This window comes from Colias eurytheme, chromosome 3 (assembly GCF_061535395.1).
Source record: "Colias eurytheme isolate Ceu_HAF_F1 chromosome 3, ilColEury1 Martin Lab GWU primary, whole genome shotgun sequence".
NCBI classification, from domain to species: domain Eukaryota; kingdom Metazoa; phylum Arthropoda; class Insecta; order Lepidoptera; family Pieridae; genus Colias; species Colias eurytheme.
In genome coordinates this window covers 8,500,737-8,525,807 of record NC_142982.1, presented here as the reverse complement: position 1 = coordinate 8,525,807, position 25,071 = coordinate 8,500,737, and the positions used below count along the sequence as shown (strand labels likewise).

Below are 25,071 nucleotides of genomic sequence, written 5' to 3'. Positions count from 1 at the left end.
TTCCGATCATCTACATTAGCCATAACAATTTGAAGTCTTATTAAAATGATAAATAGTTTTTAATTGGCAACAAAAACACATGTACATGAAACAATAACAACATAGTAGTTATATTTAACTGCATGTTGAACAATGTCTCCTATGCTAGGAGTGTTATAGGAGACATTCATCCATATAGACATTGATTTAACTGTTTGATATAAAGATTTATCGTTTTATTATTTAAAACACAACCCATTGTAGAATGCTCTTTATATCAATAACAAATAGCCAGTAATTTTTTCACTCAAAATATTTTTATTTCTGTGTTCGCGCTTAAAAATTCGGTATTCATGTAATTTAGTAAAACTAATGCTTTAAAGTGAGCTTTATCGAGAGCGCTTAGGTACTTCTAACTCTTTAGCAAACTTACAATTCGTTTAATTAATAAAATTCACATAAATTAATTTCTATAAACAGGATATATAAAGTTGGCGCGATGACGAAAAGTCTAAAAAGCAGCGACATACTTTTTGGCACGTGTCCTGTCCGGTGCACAATTGAAGTTAATTAGGAAATAGCGGCGCGCGATGAGCGTTAGGTACGATCATCTTGGAATATGTGGGCAGATGTGTAAACTCGTTTATAATGTACATCGTTTTGTTTAGTCACTTCATTATGTTTGGAATAGCCCTTTATAATGTTTACTTAATTCATTTCGGTTTGTTATTTTTATACAAATACTAGCTATCCGCCCGCAGCTTCACCCGCGTTGTGATAATTGATAATTTAACAAATTATCACTTTACAAAAAATTGGCCATTCCAATAAAAAATAAGGTAAAAATCTAGCGCGTTGTTTTAAAGAACTAAACCCATAAATAATAATCAAAGATATAGGAAAAGAATTAAATCATTGCTTTATTCCAATTGTGTAATTAGGATATCAATAAAATGACAAGTTACACCTATTATTCATTTATTTTCAAATAACTAAAATCAGTAGTTATCTACCGTAAAGATAGATGAGATTTCTTCTGTGACTTCTTATTTTTCCCACTCCGCCAGAATCGCATAAAATCATTGCTGCTACTGACATGTTCGTCGACCTCTTCAATCGTGGTTAAATGACGACTAGAACCAACACCGATAACACTCTGATGGCTCTCACTGTCATCATCTTCATATCCTGGTGAAGGAATGGTAGTTATATCTTCATCGAATCTTAAATGTTTAGACAATACAGGCTTAGGTTTTATTGGGTGAACTTCAGCCACCGTAGTCTTCTGTATTTTCTGTTTCTTTGCAACTGAGGTACTAGGCTCGTATAAAGTACTGTGCAATTCTTTTTCTTCCTCTGTAACGAGTATTTTATGAGAAGCATCGTCCTCGTTTTTATTTACAAATAGATTAGATTGCGACTCATCAGATGGTTTAGGTGATATTTTTAAATTTCGTATAAGTTTTAAAATGTTCAGTTCACTGCTGTTATCACTGTATGTTTGATCTAAGTCTGATGAAATATATGCTTTATTTCGTGTTCGTGTTTGATAATTCTCATTTCTATTACCAGTGTCTCGTATTTCTAAACTGCTTCCAGTTTGCACCATCGCGTCTTTAATTACGGGTGTAATATCACGCAACTCATATTCCGTGAAGGAATATATTTTTCTAGGAATTGATGGCATGTTCAACATGTCGTGAGCAGCTGGATCATCAATGCACTCCTTGGCAATTGTTTTCTTCTTAAATAATATACAAGACAAAAGAAACGATTTTAATCTGCTACAACGCGATGTTTTTGTGTTCATTTTCATAAATTCCTCATCATCGTCAAAAATATTGGCTTGATAGAATAATTTGGAATAATCGTCAGTGTTATCATTGGGTGAACGCATAATTGAATCCAAATACAATCTGAAAGATACATATTTTATGATTTTAAAAGCCTGTTGTTAGCAAGAATTGATTATTTTTAATAATAGGCTTCTAAATCAAATGTTATTTGCTTAAAATATTTAAAAAATATATCTCAACAATCAGTAGAGTAAAATCTAGATCAGCATCATTGATTGATTAACGTTTGGACACTGATTTATCTTTTAGTTAGATATTTCAATTGATTTTAATCTTTTTGTTTACCAATTCTCTAAATACAGTTACTACATTTAGATTTTATAAAACATTTTACGTGTTTTCAGATGCGTCGCTATAAACGAAAAACGCTTCGGAGACCCTGGGGACGCATCTCTTGAGCCAATAATGAATTGTGTACAATATGGTTAGAATAACTGCGAGGAAGGTGCAGGCAGCCAAACATACATTGTGCTGGAGACCTAACGACCAGCCGCAGCGGAGACGGTCCTCGTCATATATGTCTGAAAGAATGAACCAATAGATATCTATAGAAATATACGTTTCTAAGGAAAATCGTAGTTTTATTTCAACCCGGCAAATCTTTGTTTGAATATACTTTGAATTTAATGAATTTATTTGAAAGAATGGTGTTCTTTAAAGACCGATAAACTTAATTTAATACTTGGTAACAAAATGCCTAGTCATAAAATATAAATATTTATATAGGAACATAAATACCTATCTTATATTTGTTAATATTACCTACGGACCTACCTATTAACAATATCCTGCTGATATTGACTGAAACTTTGTATGTATTAAAAATTGCTAGAAATAACGAGTATAATAAAAGTATAGTTTTTATACATATTATATGTTAGTAGTAGGTTGGTAATCTCTGGAGCTACAGAACCGACTGAAAAATTTAACCACATCATCACAGAATTAAACTATTTATTACCTCATCCCGATTCAAATCAGAAACCTCTTTTAGTATTAACCAGACCATTTAAAAATACTCATACCATAAGCCCCACAGTTTGGCACACCGTCGCATTCGTTCGTCGCATCAATGCAAACCCTAGTGCCTGCAACCTGACACTCGAGATGCGCTGGCGGACACCTGCCGACACTACTCATGAGAGTGCTGGCTGGTGTCACCACTAGTGTCATTCTGTCCATCTGACAGGAATGGAGTTAGTTCGTTATAGAATTTTAAATCGTTGGTAAGTTTATAATTGAATTGGGTATTTGAAATATTAAAGTATCAAAATTGGAATGTGTAATACTTACATTACATTTGGTTTTACATTATAATTTCATAATACGTTAATTATAAACCATTTCCTTTAATCACTTAATTGATTTCCATTATTATCAAAAAGTATTTTTAACATTTTTCTACTCTTGATTCTTAAATATTATAAATTAATTTTTAATATTTTACTAACCGTAAAATTACTTATAGCTATAACAATTCTGGACGAATTGAACAAATAAACTTGACGAGCCTTTGGTTCGTTGTAATCGCATATATTGAATAGCGCCGAGCCTACGTACTTTCGTAGATACCGTAGCGCTACACGCCCTTGTATCTGAAAATAGAAACCTATCAATGAATTATTCAAAACATCTCATTATTAGTAGTTAGTAGATACTATTTTATTGCCATTATACAAGGCTACTTTTATTTATTATTTAGCGACTTTTTGCACCTAGGAGATACCTTAAATCTTGATAGAAAACTCTAAATGAGCTTAACACACAATTGGACAAAACTTTAAGTAACTAGTTATGTAAAGTTTTAAGTATAATGTAATGACACAATGTTAGTTATAAACGTTGAATGACAAACTTGTTAAAATACTTAATCTACATAAATCTTATATGAAACCAAGAAACATTTTTATATGCCAAATGCTGAAGTATAAAACGTAGCAGTTAGGCTATCAATCTATAGATATGAGGAGAGCAACATAATTTGATGCTTTAATAAAAATTACAGGCATTAGGCAGATCTATACTTTCAGAATGAGTATACTCTATTAATCTTACGTCATTTATGAGTAAAGTAGGTACATCACTTAGTTTCCATACCTCATCATCTTCCAGTTCCACTAGCTGTGCAAGATCTTGCATATCAGAGTATCTATATACTTTCTCAGTTGTTCTTGTCATAGATTTTAGAGTAGTGAGATTTCGGGGTCGTGCGTTCTCTATTTCTAATGCTTTGATGTAACGCTTTTTACGAACATGACTAAAATAAAGAATTATTATTAATTAACCAAATTAAGACTATAGTAATATATCAACTTCATCACGCTGATCATTATGTAAAAGCGTACTTGTCCTTAATATTGTAATTATGTCTCCGAAGCCTGAAAATGGTGCCAATAATTTTACATAATTGGCCTTCTTTGTTAACATCTCACTATATTTTTGTTTTAATTTAAGCCACAAAACATAGCATTTGTATTAAAATAATTACATATCTATTGTGCTACGTAACTAATCCGTCTTATACAATAAAATTAAAATTTATATTTCAGTTACCTTGTCACATTATCTTTTTCTTTAGGCAGCGACTCTACATTATATTTATTGAGTAACACTGCAATATCCGGAGCTGCTTGCACCACATTCTCAAACGATTTGTGATTTACTAAAGATCCACTTTCATGTTCAGTTCTAAAATAGTTTAAATTAAACTTAAATAAATACCATGGCATATATAAAACAAGATAGCGAATTTAATTCTCTTTAATTATTTTTCGAGAATTTTTCTAGCAAGGTAATTCAGAAATATCTTAAATATACCTAGTATAATAAACGTTATTAATAGAGAATCGATACATACGTTTTCGAAGAAGTAAAGAAAATTTTAACCTCGTCCATAGAATCTGAAATAAAAAAAAATTCACTAGAACTCTTTTTTCAAGCTTTAACTTTACCAACATTGTGTATACTTTTATGAAGGGAAATGATACAAAATTAATTTTTATTTTTTAATAAATAGGTAAGTACTTATTTCTTACATAGGTTAATTTTTTTTAGGGTATTAAAATCTACAGACATGAAAACAAAAATACCTGAAGACTCTCCTACAGACGTAAGGGGTATCTCCGTTGTTTGCACTGTTGATATATTCTTTTTTAAGCTGTTCTCTATATTTATTGTCATGTTATCCGAAGAAATATGTTCAAGTAGTGTTGATTCTCCAGATGATCTACTCGTTTCTGAATAGGCACTAGAAATAACTTCGCTATAAGAAGGGTGTTATTTTTAACGATTTCAGCCATGTTTATTGTATTTGATAATACATCAAGCCACCAAATCACACAATTTTCTACTTAAAAAATGTAACAATTACCTATAATATCTTACCTTACAGAATACTCCGTCGGAATGCTACTGTATGTGTGTGTCAAAAGTGTAGAAGGGTCTGAAAAAAAGAATTAATAGATATTTACAATTAATTTGGTTTTATACATGTAACAATTACGTATCTCTAAAAATATGTCAGTGCACCTGATTTAGAAAACGGATTGGTTGCATTTTCAGTAATTATTTGAGAAGCAGCCGTGAAATTAAATGATTCCATAAGGTCCTCTATAAACTCCCATGATATTCCACTTTTAACTGCACTATTGTTGTATATTAGAGATAATACATTTTCGTGAATAGTTGGCAAGGGAGTAAATGTCTCATAAGATTTTGTTGTGGGAGTAGAAAGCCTGGAGTAGTATGGCCTGTAGGTGCAATCAAAATTGTCAAAAATTATGTCCGTATGATTTATTATAAATTTTAAGGCTAAGAAAGGAGAGACTATTTTTAACCATATATCTTAATCCACGGTCATAAAATGCATTAATTATTTATGGCTTTCGTAGAGAAATTTTTAAATAACTAATGAAAATGGCATCACGCAAAATGAACATTTGTATTGCTTAGCTGTTAGTAATTAATAAATTAATAATCACCTCAAATTTCTAAGTGGCGTCGTCTTTGCTCGAAATAAAGATTTATTTTTCCTTCTAAATTTTAATCGCTTCGTGACCCTGTATTTTCTGGTAACTTTTTTCTTATATAACGTGTTGTATGAGATCCTAAGAAGTAAAAAGTAGAGCAAATTACCTACCACATTTGAGTGAAACTCTTATGCAATTTAAAGTACCTAGTGATAGTGCATTTAAAGAAAAATCAAATAGACACATTACAAAAATAAATAACTAGGCTCTATATTTAAGTTAGTTTTTTTCAATGAGGTATGTAAACCCATAGGTAGGTTATATGAAAAAATCTGACTTTCTAGTTTCTACCATTGTGTTCTTCAGTCACAATAATTTAGATAATATATCAATGCCTTAATTAATTCACTTTATGAGTAGCCGAGTATATAGTAGGTAACCATTTGTTCATTTCATGTCAATTTCAATGTGCAATACCTACTTGATGAGTTTATTTTACAGTGGCGCCAATCCCTTTTCATGTCGTTTCGTGAACACAATAATAACTTTTGTAGCAGTAATAAAATGTTACTGTTGATAAAATTGCTACTAAATATCTCTACACCCAAAGCTCGTAATGTGAATTGAAAGAAAATGTTTCATAAAAATGATATTAGTTTAATATCGAGTAAAAATATATAAACCCAACTTATCTCAGGGTATAGATAATATTATTAAGCAGTACCTAGCAGTTGTATACCGCCATAAAATTTCTTGCAGAGATTTTTTTGTACAAACTTTCTAGCTGTGCTATGTGGTATCACTCGCGCTGTAAGCGGCGGGCAAAAGCAAGTTCTTTAGCTAATTATTGCCAAATATCATCAAAATCTGCCCTGTGGCTTTCGCAAGAAAAAGTAAGAAACATCTATCAACAAAATATTAGTAAAGCTAACCTTGAATCTGGCGTGAATCCTTGATAACTGTAATCAAGCTCATATTTCGGTTGTAAATAATTTCCACGACGTTGATCCTCTGTTTGTTTCTTAATTGAAAATTGTACAAGAGGTATAATGCTTGTGTCATAACTAACTCCATTTCTGGGAAAATAAATACATTGTGACATAATCATATTCAACTTGGAAGGAGGAATTGAAGTGCCCATACTACAAATTATAAGTAGGTACCCGAGAAAGAGATAATGAAATAGACACTTGCAAGTCGCAAATAATATACTAAGTATAATATCTAGGAATGTTTGAAAATATTTTTTGCCATACACGGTTCACCTCAGTTTGCCCATCAAGCTTTTATATATAGATAACAGCTAAGATTTCGCTTCGTATCATTTTCATATTCGTTTAGATTTTAGACCATAAAGAAGAGGTTATGCGGTTAGTCTTTTTTTAAAGCACTCGCCATCACAGGATGTTGAATTTTGAATAGACTTTAACTATAATCGGTGGCGCTGTTCGGTGCAATGACACCACCATGCATATCGCCCTACAGGCGCGAACCTCTGGATTATAGTTAATGTCTATTCAAAATTACTATTTATGTGTGTCTATTTCAACTAGAAGATTTTTTAAATATTGCGTTATAAATACCTAGGCGTCACATCATAAATCAAATCAAAAAGTTCATCAGTATCAAGCCTTCTATGGGAAGAAATCTCGTCCAGTCCCAAATTACCAGTAATATTAACTAAAGGCACGTCTATTCGTATGAAATCTTCCTCTGTTTTAACATCAGTAGTACGCGATAGAAGAGGTTTCATTGAATCTGTTTCTTGGTCATCATATTCATATTCATAATCTGTAACACTTTTTAGAACATAAAATATTAACACATTTTCTTGTAGTTAGTCACTACAGTTTCAAGTTCTACATTTTCTCAAATTTTAAAGTTAAAAGAATGAAACGTGATAATCTAGCGTCTAGCGCGATCCTAATTGAACTTGATTCGTAACTGCTACAAATGTTTTGTGTGTTTCTTCTTTCCAAAAAACGTTGTAATTTTGAAATCAGGGTTTGCTATTATAGACATTATTTGTGTAAACACTCTCCATAATAAGTGGATAATCATTTCAAAAAACCTCTTAGGTGTATGTAAAGCAATGGAAATAAACCTTACGTAGTTTTTTCAGTCTCAGGTGTAGTTTTTAAAGTGTAATATTTTGTATAGTTTTGCGGTTCAAGTTTTATCATAGTATCGGGGATAACACCCCAGTATCCTCCAAACGTTTCTCCAAGTTCATAAATTAACAACTGGTTATTGTTAACTAGACACGACTTCGCCAAACTTCGTTCTGATAATAACTGAACTACTAAAATTATATTGTTGCCAAATTCAGTTCTAAAAAAACACAGAATTAAATTGAAACATGAAATTAAATACAAGCAAAATATCCTGGCATAATACATTGTTATGCAGGTACTTCGTAGCCCTATACACTATATTATACTTGAGTATGGAAAAACTATGCCTAAGTTTTATATAATTACCGGATAATTTTAAGGTAGGTAGAGCAAACTACGGAGTAGGTAATATAATAAAATACGTTACCTAACACTAATAGAGCAACTATACGGCATTTCTAGTTGAGAAAAGTGCAATATTTGTGAATTGGCTTCCACCACATGTTTACCAAGGAATACAGAAGGTACAACACGCCGTCTACAATATTCCGACATATCTTTCTGGTGAACGAATTTTCGTACCGCTATAGCTAAATGTACTTCTTCAAAATTTAACATACAATTTAATAGTATGAGATAAATGTATAACATAATGCTATATTTTTACTTAAGCCTAAACTAGCTTAGACTTAAACCACGACCACATGGAGTGGAGCGACTAACGAGTTGAGGTGGCATTGACTGTGAAACTTTTCTTATTAAAAAAAATGAATTCTAAATGTTTGCAGATAGATACAGTATAATTATTGTGAAAATATAATTTATTTCCACGGTAAGAAAATTGTACAGTAAACCAAACAAATAGGTATACTAGGCTAGGATTAGATACCCTGACATCTTGTACAAGTACCTACTTAAATACAGTGAAAGTAAAACTTGATTAAATAAATGTTTCTTTTTCTTTCTAAAAAAATAATAATAACAAATAAATCGCTGCTAGATTTTATTTTATTGTGTCGTTTTGATATCGATTTCGTTAACGGCAACAAAAATACCTAGTCTAGTGAGTAACAAATTTATGGGCTAACAGAAAACTTCAAACAGTAAATTAAGATGACCTGACGTCATTCGTTGACGATAGGGGTCGCGTGACCCGCACCATCAGCTCGTACAATAGGGAGATCTGTGTACCCGCTGCGGTAAATAATACCTACAATGTTGTATTATTAGACGGAAATAAAAAACAAACTTCACATGATACTTTTTATCGTGCGTTTTAACTGGTTGCAATAAATAATAATAGCAACAGCAGGCAAAATGTACTGAAGGATATCGTTAAGTATTCGTAATCAGAATGTACCTATGTGTTATGAAACAAATAAACGATTTTTATTTTTTTTACCTATACTTAGTTATTATTAAACGTCTTTCCCAAAAAAGAGGTTTTCAATTAGGAGCGTAACCATTTTTAGGGTTCCGAACCTCAAAAGGAAAAGGCAGAACCCCTATACCTATATACCCCTATATAGTCTGTCTGTCTGTCTGTCAAGAGCCTTTTTCTCAGGAACGCCTGGAGGTATCAAGCTGAAGTTTATACTGTCTACGGTTCCTTGAAGCGAAAGACAAAAAAATCAAATTTATACGCTAACGCAATCAAAAGATTATGCTGCAAATTTTCGCAAATTTCGACATTCGCAAGAGAATCAAAACCTACAGGGTACTTCCCGTGAACACAGAATCTTGAAATTTTGTTAAAAGTAACGTCTTATAGTACGGATAAGGGACCGATGAAGGAAACATTTATAAAAGCATAAATTTTGCTAAAAGTTACAACACAATATGAAATAGGTTTGTTCGGAGCTCTTGGTTGGTCGGTCGGTTACTAATTATAAATGAAAACATGTTAGGATTAAAATTTTATTACAATTCCTAAGTTTTTTTTTTAATAATTTAGTAGATATATACGTACCATTGACTTATTATGTACTGTACATAGTAACTCAATGAGATATATAACTAACTGTGCTAATAGGTAATAAATGTCTCTCATAATACACATATATTTAGCAAACAGTACGTATAAGTGGAACGAACTGAAAAAAAATATATTGCACATTGAGGTATTATTATAGAGAGGACACCACGAACAAAATCTGTGCGACAAGCGCGGCGGCGCGGGGCGGCTAGTGAGTCATAACACTTTGTAGATATTCTGCCTCTTATTACTTATAAATTAAAACCAATCAATGTAACAAATAAATATTGGTTTGAGACGATTTGTGTTACAAATATGTAGTGTAGTAGCGATGTCCTCTCTAGTACCACAGCTAGTACGTAGTACATAGTAACTCAATGATATTGCAGCTTTTTTTATAATATTTTTTTAAGAAACCCAGTCAGCGTTGATGACTATAGAAATTATGATGGAACAGATAGAAAGGAAAAATAGCCAAAATCAATATAGGTAATTCATATACCTACTAAGTGTGATTGTAGTGTATACTAGTGGTCCGCTCCGGCTTCGCCTGTGGTATCATGTTTACCTTTTTTTCTCCATAAGAACCATCCTCGTACCTTAATAGGGAATATTATAAAAAAAATTATTAACGAAATCGGTTCAGCCGTTCTCGAGTTATGCGCTTACTTACCGACATATTTTGCGATTATTTTTTTATATTCTAGATTGGCTTTCCGCCCGCGGTTTTGACCGCGTTGTCTTTAACAACAAATTATATAATATACTAAAACCTTTCTCTTGAACCACTTTAACTATCAATAAAAAGGCATCTATCCCTTTCACAGTTCAAAGATCTAAACATACATAGGGACAGACGAACAGACAGCGAGAAACGATTTTGTTTTATATACTAGCTTTCCGCCCGCGGCTTCGCCCGCTTTGTCTAAAACCTTATAAATTATATACCTACTAAAACCTTCCCCGAGAATCACTCGATCACTCTATCTATTAAAAAAAACGTATCAAAATCTGTTGCGTAGTTTTAAAGATATGGCACACATAGGGATATAAGTACAGAGAAAGTGACTTTGTTTTATACTATTTAGTGATTTTTTTGAATTTATCCTCGCCATAAATACCGTAAATTCTCTACGTGTATAGGAACGCCTGAATCACTAATGACATTTGACAGATAATAGAATCAGCTGATTGTCAGTGGTCATATGTCATATTTAAAACTTGAGTGTTGAGTCTCCTGTGGCGTAACATTTTATATTTTTATAATGAAATAACTATTTCCTGATAGAAATCGAAAAAATAATTATGCCATTAACGGAATATGTGGCTTCGTTGTCCCAAAACCCCTATTTTGGGGCGGGGTTCGGTCTTTTTGGTGTCGGAGCTGGTGCCGCGATTTTACGGAAAGGATTTCAAACATCTATGATGTTATTTAGAAGACATTGTATGATAACACTTGAAGTTCCGTGTAGAGATAAGTCTTACCAATGGTTGTTGCAATGGATTACACAAAAGGGTGCAAAGCAAACACAGCATTTAAGTGTTGAAACATCATTCCTGCAAAAAGATACAGGACAGATAAAAACCAAATATGACTTTATACCAAGTGTTGGACAACATTTCTTTAGGTAATATTGTTATACATAAACATATTTGAAGTCTTAAAATTCCTCCCCTAACCTTACAAAATTATAACTTGTAAAATACATCAGATATCGTGGCGCATGGATAAAAGTCGATCGTGCAAGAGAACAGCAAACTCTTGACTTACACCTGGGTATACCATGGGAAACAGTGACCCTCACATCCTTTGGTAGGAACAAACAACTTTATTATGACATTCTTGAGGAAGGTAATGTTGCATAAACATAATATGTTTTATTCAGACAGAATATTGTACTATTATTTAAATTCTGATTTATTATTTCTAGCTAGAACAATGGCATTAAAGCAACACGAAGGTATGACTATAATGTATACAGCCATGGGATCGGAATGGAGGCCTTTTGGTCACCCCCGGAGAAGGAGGCCTCTACAAAGTGTAGTGTTACGCAATGGCTTAGCTGATCGCATTTTAGCTGACTGCTTGGATTTCATTGATAACCCCAGCTGGTACACAGAGAGAGGAATCCCATACAGAAGAGGTATTTTTATAATTTATACTTAACTAGCTGCGCTTCGCAGTTTCACCGGTGTGGCTCCGCTCCTGTTGGTCTTAGCGTAATGATATATAACCTATAGCCTTCCTCAATAAATTTAAGGCTATCTAACACCGAAATAATTTTTCAAATCGGACCAGTAGTTCCTGAGATTAGTGCATTCAAACAAACAAACAAACACTTCAGCTTTATAATATTAGTATAGATACATAATTATGTTTGTTTAGTTAAGAGAAACCTGTAAGAAATAGACAAAAATGATATACCTAATGTTAAATTAAATACATACAAAGTTTATTGCAAATATCTGGGACATCAGAACAAATTTTGGATTTTTTTTTATTATCTAAACAAGAGTTAATTATTCCTCAAAGGCTATATTTTTATTTGTTTTTCTTAAGGAGTACTGTTTTCAATATGAAGAAGGAAATTGTTTTATTTAAATTGTTATCAATATGTTAATGATCATAAATCCCCTATTTAAATATTTTTCAGGGTATTTGCTATTTGGACCACCAGGCTGTGGAAAATCATCTTTCATAATGGCTTTAGCTGGTGCTTTGGAATACAATATTTGTGTTTTAAATCTATCTGAAAGAGGCCTTACTGATGATAGATTAAACCATCTCTTGAGGTGAGAAAAGATTTCTGTAGAGTTGAATTGAACATTAACATTTTCTCATTTAATGTAAATGAAGCGTTACAAGATACATATAACAAATTTACTATTTATTAAAAACTGAAACTTTTATTACATCGTCTCAAACTTTTTGGTCTGTGTAGCGCATGTCGCGTGTATCGCGGCTGCCGAGTAGGTATACCTACTCGGCAGCCGACCGTCACGCGACATGCGCTACACAAAGCAGTGTTCGGAACCGTTCGAACAGTTTCACTTTTACCGTGGTTTCATAAAACCACACAACATTTTTTATTATAAAATTAAAAATATGTTTCCAGTGTCGCCCCCCAACAGTCGATCATTCTTCTCGAAGATATAGACGCGGCTTTTGTATCTCGTGAGGACACCGCCGTTCAAAAGGCTGCCTATGAGGGACTAAATAGGGTGACCTTCAGTGGTCTCTTGAATTGCTTAGATGGTGTAGCGTCTACGGAAGCAAGAATAGTTTTTATGACAACAAATTACTTAGATAGGTATGATACTGCCCATATTTTATAAAGACTTGACATAATGAATTTCCTGAAACTATTATACGCAAGGACAAACAAATAACTGTAAAAAAGCTCTTTTGATTTCTTTAATGACATGTTTTTTTTTTAATTTTAGACTTGATCCAGCGCTCATAAGACCAGGCCGAGTGGATATGAAAGAATATGTTGGCTATTGTGATGAGGGTCAAATAGAGCTCATGTTCCTACGGTTTTATAAAGATGCAGCAGATCATGCAAGGACTTTTGCTAAAAAGTTGGTACTATGTTCTCTTCAGGCATATTACAAAAATTAAGCAAATCAACATTGAAATTTTTTCTGGATTTTTTTTGTTTTCTGGACTGCTAATAAAACTTTATATATTTCAGGGTCTTGGAGAAGAGAAAGGATGTCAGTCCGGCACAAATTCAGGGATACTTTATGTTCCATAAACATTCAAGCCCAACTGAAGTGATTGAAAATGTAGATGCTATATGGACACTTGGATGATAAAAATAATTACTATAGTTGTACATTATGTAATAAATAATAAGATGTTTATTTAAAAAAACTAGTTTTTTTTATTTTATAATAAAACTAAATCACTTATTCACATAATATGTACTTCACAGGTTGCATCAAACTTTATAGAATTTGCATGATGTTTCTCAACCCTTATCCCTTAGGTCTTATAAATTAATATAATTTATTAAAATAATCTTGGTAAATTGAGAAGTACATCTGAACAGCTGACAATTTTTATAGATACATATAAAATTTAAATACATTTAAATTTAAAGGAAGTTGAAAGATGTTGGCTCTAGTTATTATTTAAGTAGACTAGCAATAAAAGTCAATATTAATTTTCAATGCAACCAATAGAGTAAAAAAAAACAACAATTGTTCGTAAAGTAAATCACTTTGTTTCTGAACAAAAGTAACAATTGAAAAACTTATTATATAGAGAACTTAAAACATATTCAGTCAAGAATAATACATTCTTTGCAACTTTTCGTTGCTACAGATTATAATAAACAAAAATAAATTCACGGAATATGTTATACATATACCTAGTGGAGAACAATAACAACAGACATATACCCAAGATATATCATGGTCATGGGTAAGAATCACGTCTTTTAGTTTTTTCGGAACACAATAGTCCTCAGTAAGCTTACAAAATATCCGGTGGCATTGTGCAGTTGTTTGCTAATTTTCTTAGCATTTTCCAGGAACCTTTCTGCGATATCATCTCTAAATAACTGAAGAATTTCCCATTGCCAATGCGGTGGCAATGACTTGATATCAATTTCTGAAGTAACATCTTTTATTTTGATACAAAACTGTTTTGCGTTACTAAATAAAGCCATACATAGTGTTACGCCAGCTTTATTATCTTGGTTAAATATAGACTTGAATTTGATCAAACATATAAAATCACTAGTTATAACATCATTAGAATTCATCAAGATTAAATTGTGTAGTTGTAACAAATTTTTTAAATATAAAAATGGCGAAGATGTTTTCTGGTTTGGTATTTCAACGGTGTGCATGATCACATAGTCATTACCTAGTAAATTCTCTTTAGTTTGCGGTTTATTGGAAGACGTTGGAACTTCTAAGGGCAAATGTTTATTGGATTTTCCCTGAGCATTCTCTGATACAGGCACATTCCATTTGGCAGCTTGTGTGAAACTTGAACCCATAAAATTATTAGATGATCTTTCAGGCATTAATTGTGACACCGGTTTTACTTTTATCCGAGGCACAAATGGTTGTGTAGTACTAGCTTCGATACTAGATTCTTCTGGCCTTTTTTCTGCCACACTTTGAATCTCTTCAGTGTTTAATTCTGCTAAGGATACAGTACTTGTTATTATGGGCATGTGTAAAAGTTCACTGCTACAGCTCGAGAAAGGACCAGAAATCATTTTTACATTTTGATTTTCCAGCAAATTACTTTTCTTTGGAAGTTGTTTAGGATTGGCAACAGGATTAGGGTTTAAAAGTTTGTGGGAATTATAATTATTATCATTTACCATTTGAATTAAGGTTGCTGGTAATGCTGAACTAGAAGGGGGCATGTTATTAATCGAAAAATGCCTGTCCATTGTATGAACCTTTTCCAATAAACTATTTAGAGAATCATTTTCTTTCACTTTTGTTACTGCACTTATGCTTTTCCATCCAGCATCTTCATTTAACTTTCGATTTTCTTTTAATTTCGTTCTTACATAAACTAAATCCAATTTTTTATTGTTCCAATGAACAGCCAAATGTTTATTCTCCAAATAGCGTAACATTCCATTACAATTAAACCTTTTTTTGTTGATTACTTTCCTTCCCATACTAAGAATTTTATGTTGAAGAAGGTCATCTTTATTAGATTTATAATTTTCAGAAGAATCATTTCTGTTAATAAACTTTTTATAACAGGCTGCTATATTGTGACTTATTAAATTCAGTTTCAGGTGGTCCTCGACTGCTGTGTTGGCATTAGAGTTAGTGTCATTCCCATGATCGTCTGAATCTGAAGAATCGCCAATATCAACACATTCAACAACATCATTTGCATTTTGATGTGGTCCATCATCCTTTTTGGTAAAACCTTCTAATATGACAGTCTCATTGGAGCTCTCGGATATCAATTGTAACCTCTTTCTTTTTTTTTTATTCACAATATCATCATCAGAAGGCTCTGGTGAACTTTTTTTTTCAACATCAGAACAATATTTCGATTTAAGTTTGTATAGAATGTTGTAATCTGAATTATATTTTTGTAATATATTCTCACGATCAATTGCTACCGTATTTTCCATTCCTGTTAAATTCAATTTTTTATCTATACGAGGTATAACTATAGAAAAGTTATTCATTAAGTTTGAGTATTTCGCCAATAAGCTTTTATGATGTTCTATGTGCTGATTACTTTTTCTATCCTTATAAGCACTGGAACAGTATCTACAAATGAAGAACTTATCATATTTTTTTCTCCATTTTCTTGAGGTTTTTGACTTTTTGATAATTGAGTAGCTAGATGAGCAAGATTCATATTCTGAATCTGGATTATTTTTAGCATCATGAATGGTTTGCTTCCTTTTTAATGTTAATTTAAAAGATTTGGGAATAGGGGTTGATTCTTTAGTTTCAGGTTGAGACTCAGTTTGTTCAGTCGAAGTTACAACATTTTGTTGTGAAAGAGCAGAATTATTCTGAAATTTAATAATATCAATTATAAGTGAATACAAGCAAGCAGTGACTAGTTTGAAATCAAATAATTAAAAAAACTGAACAAAAAAGTGTAGATCTTGATTTATCATTGGTTTGTCTTGGTTTATTGGGAGCTCAATCATTATATAAATTAATGAAATAGAATTATTTACTGAGCTCTTAGCCATTTATATATGTATTGTTAATAAGAACATAGTAGAGTGAGAAGTAATGAGGAATTTGATATAATAGATAAGAATATTCAAAAAACATTATTGGTAGTGCCAAATAATAACACAAACATTGTAGGAACTATTATCGAGTCAGATCTTAGATACAATTTGTAACGGTAAAAGATGTAAATCAAGAACATCCAACATTTTTTTTACCCCAAGGAGGATTAAACAATTACTCACAATACATCCTTTAATGTCAGCTTTGAGGTCATTTTGTTTCTCTTGATACTTCTTCTTTACTGAATTAAACTTTGTCAAAGTCGCTTCACAACCTCTGCAGATCAGTTGAGGTAAACCATCAAAAGGATCAACCTGTAATTTTATAAACATTATTATTATATAAAAATAATACCGTAACCAAGAAAATTTTCTAACATTACCACCTCTGTTATGGTACGTTCAGACGCGTGGCAAGCAGCCTAGCAAGTAGCCCGGCAAGCAGTCTGTGCACTTACAGTACAAACGAACAAACACAGGCGCATGCACAAACAAAATGTTTACATGCTTGTTGAATGTCACTTTGAACGCAAGCGTCTGAACCCACCATTAGACTCTCAACATAGCATTTAAATGAAAGACATAACAAAACAAATGTCTTTATGAAAAATTGAAGACAACGAAATGAAGACATATTATGTAGAAATTATCAGCATATGATGGTAATATACTTACATCAATATCAAAACAAAATCTAATCTGTTGTTGTACACTGGGTACAATTTGATATTGGCCCATTTCCTCCAAACACAAGCGACAAGTAATAAAGAGCTTTGGATCAACTTCTAGTTTATCCATTGTAGAGTAACATACCTGTAACAGCATATTTGTTATTAAGCATTTGTCTCTGTAAGGTTTAACTGCTTAATATGATAATTCTTCTAATCACTTTATTATTTACTTACATAAGTAATTTCATAAAAGATATATTTCTTAGAATATTGCAAAATTTTCTTCTGTTTGACGTGTAAGATTTAGTTTGCGCAAATTCAGGAAAAAATTACAACAATATACTTTTTTTATTCGTAACTACCTACGGTAGTCGTATAAAATATAATGGAGGCTTCAATTTACCAACAGGAAACATTATCAACATTCAAATGACACTAAAAATAAGCAGCATTTACGTTCCTACCTACTTCATGTCAAATATTTGGTTAATAATTTACTGTAGGTTTTTAGGGTTATAAAATTTTCTCAACTTACCAGAACTTGTGCTTCTTGTAAAAAATAATTATCACATAATTATAATTTATAAATTAGAGTGTAACTTATTTTATATGACACTTGTAGATATTTGCATTTTGTGAAGGATTCATTCTTTGCTTGACATAAAATAAAATTTCTCGACAATGTACCTGCACCTACGCAATTTTAAATTAACCGCCATCTTCTAGATATTTAATAAACTATTACATTGATCAGCTGTCAGTATGTATTTGATTTAAGCGCCCTCTAGTAGGCAATAGCGAAATAAATCAATCAATATACTTTTTTAGAATACTAGCGGTCCGCCCCGGCTTCGCCCGTAGTAGATATTTACGTTTGATCTACATACTAGCGACCCGCCCCGGCTTCGCAGGGGTGCAATGCTGATACTAAATACACTACAGAAAAACTGTGAACGTTGTATATAAAAACATAGCCGCCCGCTCCGGCTTCGCAAGGGTATAAAATATTATATAGCCGGGTGGCCGGTCCGGTCGGTACCGCCGCAAACGCTACGTCCCGCAATTTAAGTGAATATTTTTTCGAAAATATTCACTTAAATCATACGGTGTAAAGGGCCATATAGATCTATATTAAATGAACAATGTATTCAAGGTATTTCATTGGTTAAGGATTAATGCTGTATTGGTTAAAATCGCTTCGAAAATTAGCCATTATTTTTCGTAAAAAGTAAATGACAAAAATAAGTTATTGTGGGTTATCCATAAGAGATAGACATAATATGCCATCGCGGACTTTTCTGTAGACTTTTTCAATGTGTATAAATACTTAGTACATTATTTTGATAAAACTCGTAGGGCGTTCAGCCTGCGTTTGCAATGTAAGCGGAATAAATGTAATTTTTTACTACATCACATTAGAAACCTCAAAAATAACAGTACTTCTCCACTATTTAATGGATGTTATTATACATATAAACCTTCCTCTTGAATCACTCTATCTATTAAAAAACTGCATCAAAATCCGTTGCGTAGTTTCAAAGATTTAAGCGTACAAAGGGATATAGGGACATAGGGACAGAGAAAGCGACTTTATTTTATACTATGTAGTGATAAGCTCGACACAGCGCAGCATGGCAGAGCTCCATAAAAACATAGCACAGTTCGGCACAGCGCGGCTCAGCACGGCGGGTAGCGCGCCTCGCTCGAGACTGCTGCGTTTTTAAACAGAGCGTAGCCTCACACAGCGCAGCGCAGCATGGTTTGTTTGTATCCTCATTAAAATATTAGACGAGCGAGTTGACCAAACACAGCACAGCGCAGTACAGCGCAGCATAGCTCGATGTTGATTTGTCACCCTTAGTCGATCAATTTACCTTAAGGCCGTATAGTTTAAATCGTTTCTGCCCACAGATCACAGAAACTAAAGAGAGATATGGTTAGGGGGCGGGGCTGTGTCGCAGCAATATGCCCAAAAAAAGAACACATGCTGTTTGTTGCATTCAGTTGACGTTCGACCGTCGGCCGGGTATTATTTGACAATGCCGTGTTGTCCCGTTAAAGTTTGTAAAAACCGAAGTGAAACCAGCATCTATAAGTCAAATGGAATCACATACCATCGTTAAGTACTGAAAATTATACGATTTTCTTACTAAAATTTCAAAAACAATAATACGTAGAGTGATTTCTTGGTTTCTTATCTTTTATATTATGTGACAGAACGACAGTCACAATAATTTATGTAAATGCTTCTTCTGTACGTGACTCTATTCAAACGCGGAGTTCGAATACCGCAGTGTATAATGAACATACTAAAGCCAACAATCGTGTAGTACGGCCGCTGCTCGCGGTCGTTAGTTAAGGATGCGAATCGAGTGTGTCCATGTCGATAAGATTCGGATTTTTACTACCTTACTACTTTATTTTTATATCATAATGTATTACTATTAGCTTAATATGTAATTGTATTATTATTATTTGATAGGTACTCGAGCAATAATTTTATAGTAATTATTATACATGGATTAAAAAAAGAAGTCACTTATTTCATACTTATTTTACTTTACAATAAGTCAATAAGCAATGCTTTATGGACTTCACATGACATCACCATGAATGCTACACCATCAAGGTGTCCATTTCTACCTAGTTACTGTATTGCCTATAAATTGTTTTAATTTTAACGTTTCTCATTTTATCGACAAGCAATCCCTATCATAAACGCATATCTTGCGGCTGTAGTGGTGCTGTATACGTACGTCACTTACAATCTAGTGTGCGAACGAATAGTCGCTCTCAAATTTTTGTGTGATGACACGCACACAACGCGAAGTATTGTTTTTGAAGTGAAAACTTCTTTAGCAGCGTTGGGTATAAAATCTTAAACTCGCGTCAGGACACGTGGCCTGATCGAAAAAGCGTAAGACGGATTTTTTTTTGTAGCCCTTATATTCCATGCGTAAGACGGATACCATTCCAAAATATCAAACATATTGAATAATCAAGTTTTCACTTCTGCCGGCACTCCCGGAGTGCAACCTAACCAAAGTCTTTTTTATTTTGTTTACTGTTGTGTGCGTAAATTTGTAATGAGACACCAGGTTTCGTACTCAGCGCAAGCGATTGGCATCTCTCTAGATCTCTATGTTTCTGCCTGATTTGATCATTTGTATAATAAATACCCTATCCGAAATTTTACCACTTTTGAGATATTCAATGTTGATTGTTATTCATGAAGATTATTTTTGTATTCGATTTGCGATATATATTGAGCATTAGGCTACTCGCGTATATCACGTATCTAAAATCCAATGATCCTTTTTAGTGATCGCCAGTATGGTTTCCGTAAGAAGAGATCTACAGGTGACCTTCTAGTTCACGCCTCTCATTAATGGGGAGAAGCTAAAATAATCATAAGGAAGCACTTGATATATTTGGCTTTGATAAAGTCTGGTATGGTAGCTTTATTAAACAGGCTTCCATCCTATAGACTACATTTGAATAGATGATTTCCTCAGGGAAGGATCAGTGAGAGTCAACAGCTGTTTTCTGATGAATTGGTTATAAATGCCAGAGTTGATGTTGATTGTTGACTGCGCGGATGTTGTGATTGATGTGTTGCGACAGGGAATGGAGTACATTATTCCATTCTCGGACGTTGCCATGTCCGGCAAAGCCCAGCCCTGGTTCAGAGCTGATTGCAGACGCGCTAAAGCATGAGGCATATCTGGCTCAGGTTGATACTTGACACTGCAAAGCAAAGGACGTATCAGAAAATAAGAAAGCCTTTAACCGGGCCGCCAAGTCCTACAAGAAGGCTTTACGGAAAGCTCGATTCGACCACGTTAGTCGTATTGAGGTTGAATCGAAATACTGCCGCCCCCCACTTCCTCCACTGCTGAAACCTGACGAGACGCTGGCTCACACCGCCGTTGAGAAAGAAAACCAATTTGTTACCCTATTTGCGGAAAATCCCGCAAGCGCACCACCTCCCGGTCTACCTGGATGTGAAGTGAATTGCCGGAAATTCGCATCCATCAGATGGAGGTTCTTAAAACGCAGCGGAATCTTGACGTGAATAAAGCCAGTGCCTTGATGGAATTCCATAGTTCTTAAAACCTGCGCCTGAACTTGCTCCTGTTTTGACACGCCTCTTTCGCCTATCAATCGATCTCGATCTGCTGAAATATGTTATCTATGGGTACGCAGACGATAGCACTGTTGGAGAGATATATATCCAGCGCGCAAGCCAGTACGGAACAAATTCAGTCTCTACGGGAGGCAATGGTCGATCGCATGAATTTGTCCTTACAGGCGAGACGATTGGGGCGATGCCAATCTGGTCAAACTCAATGTGACAGACCCAGGCGTGACTATTATCTAATCCGATAACTAACCACCTCGAGCTTCTTGGTATCACCTTAACGCCTACTCTGAACTTTAGTTCCTTCATAGAATCAAAAGCTCCCAAGTAGCCTCAAAAAAGCTTGGAATTCTGGCGAAGGTGAGATAGTATTTCAGCCCGGGACAGTTGCTCAATCTTTATCAACAAGTCCGATAGAGCATGGAATACTGCTATCACCTCTGGGACGGTTCCGCCAAGTACCAGTTGAAGGCGCTTGAGGCGATAGAGAGGCGTGCCACTAACGACGATGATCTAGTATAAACTCCAGAGCCTCGGTCACCGCCGCAGAGTGGCCAGCTTATCGGCTTATCAGTGCGCTGAGTAACTGCACAATCTTCTTCCGCCATCACCATTCTTCCATCGATCATCGAGGCACACAGATACTAGGCATCACCATATGGCGGACGTTCCATGTACCTGGACTAAGCGGTTCGATTCTATATTCTTTATCCGAACCACGAGGGACGGGAACATGCTTCCTGAGTCTCTGTTACCCGACGAGAACAATATGGGGGTTTTCAAGCGTATAGTGAACAGGTACTTTATTGGGAAGCGCGTACCATCTTAGTACCATCTCAGCTTAACATCAGGCAAGATTGTAGCCAAGCGCTTCCCTATTCAAAATTAAAAAAAAATGTAAGACAAGTTGGGGACGGGAACGCTCTCACTCGGACTGGTTTTTGCGTGATAGACATTCTAGTTAATAGTATGACGTATTTCGGTCAATCACATAAAAAAAAATGTTTATCAAGTATTCTAACTTTAAGATTGAAGCACAGAGGCACAGTAAGGTATGATTTTACCTCAAGTAACTTTTATATAATTTTGAAGTTTACTAGGCAACGGCGTGTGAACGAGTCGATTCATCACGACTGTCAATTGAATAGTCGTGACAGCATTGCAAAGAAAGGGTAGTGTGCGCCCACCCGCTTTTTAAAAACTTCGACTCATTATTTTGATTTGCTTCAGATTTTGATCGTTAATATATCAGCCATTTTTTTAGGCGGCATTTTTAATAACAAAAATATATGTTCAAACTGAGAATGTTACAATACAAGTTACAATAACAAGTAATACAACCAAATGAAGTAGGTCAGTGATGCAAGCGTAATAAGAACCGAGTATGTATTTCCAATATGGTCGGATTATAACAGCGGAACGCGGAATGTACTCGATAATCCATACTAATATTATAAATGCGAAAGTAACTCTGTCTGTCTGTCTGTTACTCAATCACGCCTTAACTACTGAACCAATTTGCATGAAATTTGGTATAGAGATATTTTGATACCCGGGAAAGGACATAGGATAGGTTTTATCCCGGAAACGGGTTTTTCTTTGAAAACGCGGGCGAAGCCGCGGGTGGAAAGCTAGTGATAATATAAATTTCGAGTGCGGGTAGCGGGTAATTAAAATATGTATGGTGTAATATGTTCGATTTATAATGATTTGAGCGTTATAACTGCGGATAAACGATATGAATATAGTTTTAATTAACTATTTTAATAATAATAATTATACGCGTAACTTAATGTCACGGGCGGAATCCATACTAATATTATAAATGCGAAAGTAGCTCTGTCTGTCTGTCTGTTACTCAATCACGCCTGAACTACTGAACCAATTTGCATGAAATTTAGTATAGATATATTTTGATACCCGAGAAAGGACATAGGATAGGTTTTATCCCGGAAATCCTACGGGAACGGGTTTTTCTCTGAAAACGCGGGCGAAGCCGCGGGCGGAAAGCTAGTAAAATATATTTTAAGCGAAAAATAATAGATGACGCAATGTCGATCTATGCGGTTATAGTTATTTCACAATGAATGTAGTATTAAATCACTTATTAGGGCCTACAATGAGTATCCTAATAAGGGCGGGTTTAAAATATATTTTATATGAATAGTAGAAGACGCATTGTCGTTCTATTATATGCGGTATATTAAATAGTATTTCGCATTGAAGATACTACTAAATCGCTTATTAGGGCCTACACAATGAGTATCCTAATAAGGGCGGTGGAATCATCAGGTAATGTACGGTTCGTAAGGACCAACAATGGTTCTTATCCGGCTCGAAGGACCAACAATGGTCGCGCCAATATAAAAATATACGTAAATATATTCTCGATATGAAAGTGGACTGTATTTTGATCTACGTGGTGTTAGCAAAGACGGGAACACACAGCACATACCTCGTTGGAGGGAGTAGCGTCCAGAACACACGCCGCTGCCACGCGGTCAGGGTCCTCCAGCTCGCGGCGGGGAAGAACGGGTCCAGTCCAAACACTCCACACAAACACACATGCAGCGGTGAGCGCGACCAAGGGCCGGGGCACGGGATGCCCCGGTGGTGTTACAAAAGCACAATGCCTGAGATCTAGAGAGCCTCGTGGAAGCTCTCCGGCGGTTGTTGAGTTCCGATCCTCGCTAAAGATCGGAGAGAACTGTCGAATGACCTTCGTGACATAGGTACGTCACGTGGCGAGCGCTAAATAGCGCGCGGTGATTGGTTGTGCTCGTATGTAGGGAAGGATGAAGGAGTACACCACGAAATAATAAACATTTAATTTCTATATTTACTATTTTAATTATATTGGCGTTACCAAGCCGATTTTTCAGATTTATTAGGCATAGGCATGGAAAAGTAAAAAATGTTTACGTAGACCCATTACGATTCATAGTAATTCAAGCTTACTCAGATCCGACAAGGGTCAATGACTTTTTATTTCACGATTGATCGGCCCCTCCGCGTACACCTTTTCCAGATCTATGCGCTATGCATAATATTATATGAGCACTTTTATAGTAAGGTTTTATTTTTTTATAAATTCACTAGCTTTAAATTAATATTTACGCCATCTAGTAGTGAGTAGGGAGTATAATAGTTTACAGTTTGAGAACACTGCCATCTACATGAAATTCATATAACTGTGATATATAATAATATAAATATATGTATATATTATATACTCAGATTATATAAGTATGTATACGTATAAACTTTACTTTTAAACGAACCAATAGCAGCAAGCCACATGTCCTCGCCATTATTGCTTCATTAGAAAATAAATAATATTGGTTTGCAAGGTTTGCATATAATACCTTAGGTCAATACAATGTATTTGTTTTGAATTAATACAAATTCTGCTTGGGAAGCTTGTTATAATTCTAAATTACTCACAAAGTTTCTGTAATAATGTTGAATTGCGAATAAATATCAACCCTTTGCGTAGTCTCTGCTGTATGTATGATGTATCTGTAGCCGGCCTTGCTATCAAGTCAAATTTTCTACGCCACGAATGATGTCGCTGATGTCGATTTTAGTAGTTCCAGTTTTTGCCACCGGGTCAGATAA

At 34.3% G+C, this 25,071-nt stretch overlaps 4 protein-coding genes across 6 annotated transcripts in view; 1 reads left to right on the top strand and 3 right to left on the bottom strand.

Annotated features, from left to right (window-relative positions):
* LOC149909803 (peptidyl-prolyl cis-trans isomerase NIMA-interacting 4) overlaps positions 1 to 25,071 on the bottom strand; it is a 107,613-nt gene that overhangs the window by 58,476 nt on the left and 24,066 nt on the right. The gene's annotated exons all lie outside the window — the stretch shown is intronic.
* LOC149909810 (uncharacterized) lies at positions 217 to 8,535 on the bottom strand. The gene is made up of 15 exons (XM_090120201.1): positions 8,345 to 8,535; positions 7,913 to 8,134; positions 7,387 to 7,602; positions 6,736 to 6,879; positions 5,816 to 5,941; positions 5,364 to 5,584; positions 5,220 to 5,277; positions 4,925 to 5,097; positions 4,693 to 4,735; positions 4,389 to 4,523; positions 3,933 to 4,092; positions 3,287 to 3,430; positions 2,861 to 3,017; positions 2,170 to 2,356; positions 217 to 1,895 (listed from the first exon to the last, which is right to left on the bottom strand). The coding sequence occupies exons 1-15, from the start codon at positions 8,533 to 8,535 to the stop codon at positions 989 to 991; spliced, it is 3,084 nt and encodes a 1,027-aa protein (XP_089976327.1). The 3' UTR covers positions 217 to 988.
* Bcs1 (mitochondrial chaperone BCS1) lies at positions 11,101 to 13,769 on the top strand. Its single transcript, XM_090119918.1, has 7 exons — positions 11,101 to 11,520; positions 11,605 to 11,744; positions 11,824 to 12,036; positions 12,547 to 12,685; positions 13,009 to 13,203; positions 13,337 to 13,474; positions 13,588 to 13,769. Exons 1-7 carry the CDS (start codon positions 11,198 to 11,200, stop codon positions 13,706 to 13,708), a joined length of 1,269 nt encoding a protein of 422 aa, XP_089976044.1. The 5' UTR covers positions 11,101 to 11,197; the 3' UTR covers positions 13,709 to 13,769.
* LOC149909808 (uncharacterized) lies at positions 13,921 to 25,066 on the bottom strand. Of its 3 annotated transcripts, none has more exons than XM_090119915.1 (4): positions 24,898 to 25,066; positions 17,317 to 17,454; positions 16,825 to 16,956; positions 13,921 to 16,410 (listed from the first exon to the last, which is right to left on the bottom strand). In XM_090119915.1, exons 2-4 carry the CDS (start codon positions 17,437 to 17,439, stop codon positions 14,338 to 14,340), a joined length of 2,328 nt encoding a protein of 775 aa, XP_089976041.1. In that variant the 5' UTR covers positions 17,440 to 17,454; positions 24,898 to 25,066; the 3' UTR covers positions 13,921 to 14,337. The 3 variants fall into 3 exon arrangements, with proteins under 3 accessions (XP_089976041.1, XP_089976039.1, XP_089976040.1); XM_090119913.1 differs by lacking the exon at positions 24,898 to 25,066 and adding an exon at positions 17,848 to 18,155; XM_090119914.1 differs by lacking the exon at positions 24,898 to 25,066 and adding an exon at positions 17,547 to 17,736.